Consider the following 6,709-nt stretch of genomic DNA (forward strand, 5'->3'; position numbering starts at 1 on the left):
GGCCCCCCGCTCGGGGTTTGTACCTTCATCGCCGGCCTCGGTTCTGGTGCGAAGACGGAATGCGCGAAAAGTTTCCCCGTGGCCTCGTTCTACTTTCGCAACATTGAAACGTGGAGCACCGTGGGTGCGTGGAGTCGACCGTGAATGAGGCGAAAGTTTTGAACAACTTTGCACCTCCCGCAACCCTCCGTTCCTCGGTCCTGGCCTCTGGATAACGGCAGCAAGCAATATAAAGAGAAAAGGGAAGAAAAAAGAAGGAAACTCCTCGCACAGAACCAGAACGCGGCCGCTGCTCTGCTGGTGTCTGGTTGAGGGGCGGTGGTGCGAGTGTTTCTAATAGTTTGCCGTTGGCCCCTCGGATAACACGCGGTAAAAGTGACCGGAAAAGTGAAAGTTCTCGTGCCTCGTGGTAGTTTTGTTCTGTATTTCCGGGCCGCTTTCGTCGTCGTGTTTGTGTTTTTTTGCATTTATTTCATCTTCTGGTGGCATTCACATTTGCAACCGGCATCGGCCACTCGGTGCTTGTTGATGTTGGGTCGCAGAAGGCCGCAACGAAGAAAAGCGCGACGAGAAAAGCGTGGCCTGCTTTGGAGTGAGCAACAGTGCTCACGGTGAGATGTGATAATGATGATGGTCAATGAGATGCTTCACTCGAAGGCACAAAGTGGGGCATTGCGTGAGAAAACGGATCCTGTGCGGCGTGTGTTGTGATTGTGATAACAGAGAGGAAAATCTCTCGCCACACAAATGACGCCATTGAAACTACGCATCAAGGACGATCTGTTTAATCGCCCTCTAGCACCCTCGGAATCCGGCGAGATGATGTTCCAATGTTCCACCATTCGCCATGGAAGCTCATTCTTCAGCAAATCGGAGCCTTTAGAGGATGATTCGGATGCGCAGCAGCACCGGCAGTCACGGATAGGAGACAGGAAAGACTCGCCTGCATACGTTGATGACGATGAAGAGGAAGAGGAAGAGCACGAACCGTGCAAAATGGCGCCAAAGTCTCCGTTCCTCTTTCCGGCACATTTCTACAAAAATCTCTTCGTCGCTTCGGCCACGTCGCTACTAAAGAAGCACCAATCAATCGCTGGTGATGCTTTGACGGAGGCGAATAGTCCGCACTCTTGTCACGAAGAAAAGGCAGAAGACCTTTCGACAGTTGGCTCACCAGCACAGCAAGATTCTACCGGCGAGGTGGCTCACAGTTCGCGAGGCATAACGTTTGTAGGTTCTCCTGGGGAACGACGAGATCAATCGTTATCACCAGCCAGCACAAAAGTGCCACCCGATCGTGATGTTGAAGTGAAAGATACTGGCCAGGTGGTTGAGGTCAGTTTCGGCAATCGCGAATGTAGTTTGGATTCGATTCATTAAATGAACTGTTTATATTTCTTTGTTTCGTTGCTCTGTTTCGTTTGCACTCCGATTCACAATCACAACTAACATTATCTCTCGCTCTCTCTCTCTCTCTCTCTCTCGCCTTCTCTTTGTTTGCAGAAACCATCGAACGCATTCCCGTGGCTGTCGGAGACCACCAACAACAACGATTACAGCAAAAGCAACAACAACCATCACGGAGCCACCTCGCACCTTCATCATCCGCATCATCCGCACCACCATCATCATCATCATCATTCCCACCTGTCGCATCATCCGGCGCACGCGCAAGTCGGTGGCTCGGCCACTCAATCGAGCCTGACAGCGGCGGCAGCGAGCAGTGCCGCCATTGCGGCCGCCGCAGCCGCCAACTGTCGACACGGCCATCCAGAGGACAGCAAGTGTCGAGCGGTGAACTGTGGTGGCCAGCCACCATCGCCCTCGATCTCGTCCGGGCTGGGTAACGGCAACGAGGGTGCTACGCCCGATTCCAGCAGCACCACGGCGACTGCCGCTGCCGCCGCCATTTCCAACTTCAACCAGATGCCGGTACCGGGCGGTGTGCAAGGTCAGAACCCGACCCAGGGCCTCGTGCACTGGATGAGCGCGGTAATGGCCGAGCACATGACCTCCAACCCGCACCACGATCCAACGGCGGCCGCCGCCGTCGGTATGCACTACATGTGGAATGGACCGGTGGAGGTGAGTTCTTTGATTGACATGTCGACACCGGTCGACCCCTTCTCTTTTGAATACTTCAACACATCGATGCCCCGTGGTGCCTTTGGATTATTAAATTGTTGACCACTCGTGAGCTGGAACTGAAAGTGGTTTTACGATAGCGTAGCGTTTACTGTAGCGAAAGGCCTTCGTTCGTTGTCCTTTTTGGTGAAAACCAGTGCCCTCCATACTTTCTGGAACGGAACCACACATACCACGAACGATAAGAAAGCTAACAGAAAGCATCATCCTGCCGCCATGGATGGATAAGTCTTTTTAAAGTAACACACATACTCACACCACTCCGGTCACGACATGCGCATGTGTTTGTTGTGAACATGTTCCTACGCTACATAAAAGCATCACCAACTTCCCCTTGGTTCGACCTCAGCTTTGACTTAGAAGCAGGAAAGTAAATCAGAAGCCGGAAAAATATGTACAACAATTTCACTCTGTTCGCTGTTTTTCCATCTTCCAATGCCCTGTGAATGTGTGTGCGAGGGCCAAGACCACGGGGGGTAACGGTGAGGTACGAAAGTGCCTGGCATGAAGAAATGGCCGCTCGATCCGGATCCTGGCAAAGGGGGGACAAAAGAGAGGAAAACAAAAGCATCGCGACCATAGCAGTGCACGTTCCGGCAAAAAGAAAACTCACATTCTACGTTCGTATCTCGTACTTTATTTTCTCTCTTTCCTTCTTTCTCTCTCTCTCTCTCTCTCTCTCTTGCCGTCTATATTTCGCTCTCTCTCTCAAAATTTCTTACCATTCCCAACCACAAACATACTTGTTCTTGCACATTTCTTGTCCACCTTCCACCACCACCCACCATGAGGTGGGAGGGAGAGTTGGGGTGCCGAGACTTGAGATGAATCGCCGTCCCTAACCGGCGGCTTCTTGCGGTGGGTCAGGAATGTTATGCTTTTTATTACCTCCATTTGCACGCCAGCTGCTGTCGCTCCCCGGTGCTCGCTGGTCGTGGATGGGATGAGTTTTGGCCCCGAATGTGTTGGTTAACCTCACGATTCATCGCGGTATTGAAGGTGATGTTGGCCCGATGAGGATGAACCACCAGCAAACAGTGCCACGGAGTTGGTGTTGTTTTGTTTGTCCTTAGCATAAAAAAACACGCTTGAATTTCTCGCTCACTCTTTCTCTTTGTTTATTTTATACTCTCTCTCTCTCTCTTTCGCTAGTCTCATTGATGGCGTGACAAATTAAATTTCATTCATGGAAATGGGAGAAAAATCCTTTTCGAAAAATGCAATACCATGCGTCTCCATCGCTACGGAAAACTCCTGAGCACCCGAGCTTCATCACCCCCCGGCAGCAAAAAGAGCAGTTGGCTTTGAATACACACACTGATGCACTTCTTTCGCACACATACAAACGCCGGAGAGATACACAAAGAATAACAATGCTAGCAAACTTTGCGGCAACAACCGGAATCCACAAGGATTCTGCTGGTCCATCGTTCTTGATTTCACATTTCATTCTTGTTTGCGTGATTGTGGCATTTGCTTTCCACGGAAGTGGGTGTATGGGTTGTTTTGTGTAGTACAAGGAAGATGGAACAAGCTTCGTGCGTTTATAGTAAGGAGTAATTGCATCGCAGTGAGAATGGAACAATTCTTAATTTCATCTCTTTGATCCGCCAAGAATAACGACTGTTCTCTTGTTTAAAGTCTAACATCAAGTTTATTGCTACTAGTAGAGTAAGGTGGGGTAAAAGTGCGAGTGGGGCAAAAGTGCGATTTGAGGTTTTTGGAGCACAGAGTGCCGTAAAATTTGCAACTTATACATGGATTAGTAAAGCATTAGATAACTCATTTTCACACGTTAACACTGCTTTGCAGAATGCTAGTGCTCAGAGAAATGTGGTAAAGTTTGTTTTTCGTTTAAATATTGTAATATTCTAAAGCGCGGTAAACGCGTTTTGGTAAACAAAGTAATAGTTTTCGTAAAAGTGTTAGTGTATTATCTTGAGTTATTTGGTGTAAAGCCCTAAAATCCATAGTGGGGCAAAAGTGCGAATCAGAAAAATCATGCATTCATGTTTTTTTCATTGGTTCATTGTTTTCATTGACAGAATTCGTGAAAATATCAAATAATCAGACACCTGTAAAACGAAAACATCAAAAACTGATAACCAGCCATTGAATATTGATTCGCATATGCCACACTCATTCGATAACTAATTCTACTGCTCCTCCAAATTCAACATCTTCATATTGGATCTTCATATTGCATCTGCCTATTGGACATCTTTTTATGCTTCCAATTAACATGCTGACTGCTGAGAGAAGCATAAACCGCTCTTAATTTCTCTTCGAAATGTCCTGGAATTTCTTGAGAAAATGTGCCCACAGAGCACTTCAACTTCAACCGTACCGATATCCATGGAGCAGTCGGATCTTGTATCCTTTGCAACAATTAGGCTCTGCCGAAACGAGAGGAGCCACAGCAAAGACGGGAATGACACCAGCGATCTGAAGTTATTATCAGCGCGCCATTCAAGGAAATATTAGATCTAAAATCTAAAGAGAAGTCTAAAGAGTAAGCAGAAAAACAGTGAAACAGATCCAGTAAACGTAAAAAAATAGTTCAATGAATCACAAAGAACTAAGGAAAGAGCAAAGATTGAAAAACACTGAAACTGCACACATGAATTCGTGAATAACTGCTGCATTTTAAAGGATCGCACTTTTGCCCCACGACATTCGCATTTTTGCCCCACTGGTGGGGCAAAAGTGCGATTCGAAGGTTAGCTGGGAATTATGAATTTTAACCATTAAATTGTCACTTGATTGAGCTGATACTTTTAGAGTAGAGAGGTAAATAGTTGTTGGATAAATCAATGTTTTTGTTTCAATTGTAACTTAATTCGTTTTTTTAATAAAAATCAAAATCCACTAAGGTCGCACTTTTGCCCCACCTTACTCTACATACTTTATAGTTAGAAAAATGCAAAAGATTTTTATCTAATCAAATTTACTGAACAAAAACAGAAAAAAAGCAATTGCCAAAACTGAAGATATTCGTGGCTGCTCTTGCAATGAATTCTCTCCAGTCCATTGCACAGTTCCATAAATGTAATTCTCAAAAGAATGCAGCCGATGCGAAACACGCAATGAACAAAGCTTCTTTCCCAGTTCGCTCATGGTGAAAGTTAGCAAAACCGTCGGTACACCTCCAATCCGTACGGCACAACACATCCATTAGACGTGTGTCGAATGGCAACGTGACTCGTATCCACTAGCGTCAGCATTGAACCATCAATGGTATCTAGAGTTACATCAACTACTGACCATCGGCTAGTGATGGTACATGGTTCGAATGTTGGCTTTTTGGTTTTTTGTTTAGTGTTCTGATGTTTTGTTTGTGGTAGCTCGTACCACATTTACATACACCGCGATACACCGTAACGCATGTGATGTCTGCGTGATGATCACATAGGTGTGCACCGAGGCACCCGTGCCCCCCCGGCGACCAGAGCGCCGCAGTGAAGCACGAGGATTATTGAGTGAGATTTTTGCATACCCGTTGGTTGTGCGATGCTTTGCTTTTGATTCCAAAATTTGCTTCACCTAATGATTTATGGCTTCGGGGAGGGAAAGAAGAGAGAGAGAGCGGTTGGGGGCCGAGATTCATTACAATTTTTCTTCCTCCCCCCAAGAACCCCGAACACCGAGCGACGACCGATGACGGTGATGGTACCGGCAGCCGCCGGGCTGACCGTAGCATAACATGATCCCATGGGTAACAAAGAGAGAAAAATGGATCTCCATTTTTCATGATTAAATTCAAATATTTGTAGCTAACAGAGTGACGCGGACTCGCGAGCTTACACAAAAACCGAACCCCGCGATGATGATATAATTTGTAAGTCCAAGACCGGCGCCTGGGAACTGTCGCTTGCTGCAAGGCGCTTCATTCGTGTCTATTTCAATCTTTTTCAAATAATTTCACTGCAACAGCTCAATTGCATTTAGCTTCTTCAAATAAGATGGTACTTATCGGATGGTACTGAAGCTTAAATGAAGGAGTTGAAAGTATGCGAACACATTTAACGATTAAACACCAATCTCCAAAGATATCATTAAAAGAGGTCCCAAAACCATATATTTTTTTCGTTCAAAAATTATGCTTCTAACAATAAGTATCCCCAAATGCTGCTCCTAGTACCACTGCCATTTTCCCTAGCGTTCTCCGCCTCTCTCCCTATTTTATCGCTTTCCATTATTCCGATTCATTCGCCAGCACGCTACCGATGGAGGGGGTACCACGCTTGGTCCTCTACTTTTGGCAAAAAAATCTAATTAAAACTACGAATTTCGGAACCGAGGCTCACCAAATAGAGGACCACCTCCCTGGGCACCCGTCCCTCGGTTGCATCCCGGTCACGTTAATTCCTCTTCAAAACACGCGCTGATTGCGTTTCCCGCGGGATTCGCAGTAGCCATCGCCGTCCTCGCGTCGTCGCGTTGCTTTGACATCGGCTTCCGTGGTCCACGGGGAAGTAAATCATTTAATGTACATTTGGCCAATGCGAAATGAGGCGCATACGTGCGTATGTGTGTGTGCGTGCGGCCAGTGGCTGGTGCCGTT

The 6,709-nt window shown here is 46.7% G+C and overlaps 1 protein-coding gene across 1 annotated transcript in view; it reads left to right on the forward strand.

Moving 5' to 3' along the window:
- Window positions 1-744: 744 nt before the first annotated feature.
- LOC126574995 (zinc finger protein rotund-like) overlaps window positions 745-6,709 on the forward strand; it is a 24,535-nt gene continuing 18,570 nt past the window's right edge. The window contains exons 1-2 of the mRNA XM_050235464.1: window positions 745-1,230; window positions 1,504-2,085. Of these exons, the coding sequence (XP_050091421.1) occupies window positions 748-1,230; window positions 1,504-2,085 (1,065 nt within the window). The 5' untranslated portion in view covers window positions 745-747. The remainder of the gene's footprint in view (window positions 1,231-1,503; window positions 2,086-6,709) is intronic.

The sequence above is a fragment of the Anopheles aquasalis genome, chromosome 2 (assembly GCF_943734665.1).
Source record: "Anopheles aquasalis chromosome 2, idAnoAquaMG_Q_19, whole genome shotgun sequence".
NCBI lineage: Eukaryota > Metazoa > Arthropoda > Insecta > Diptera > Culicidae > Anopheles > Anopheles aquasalis.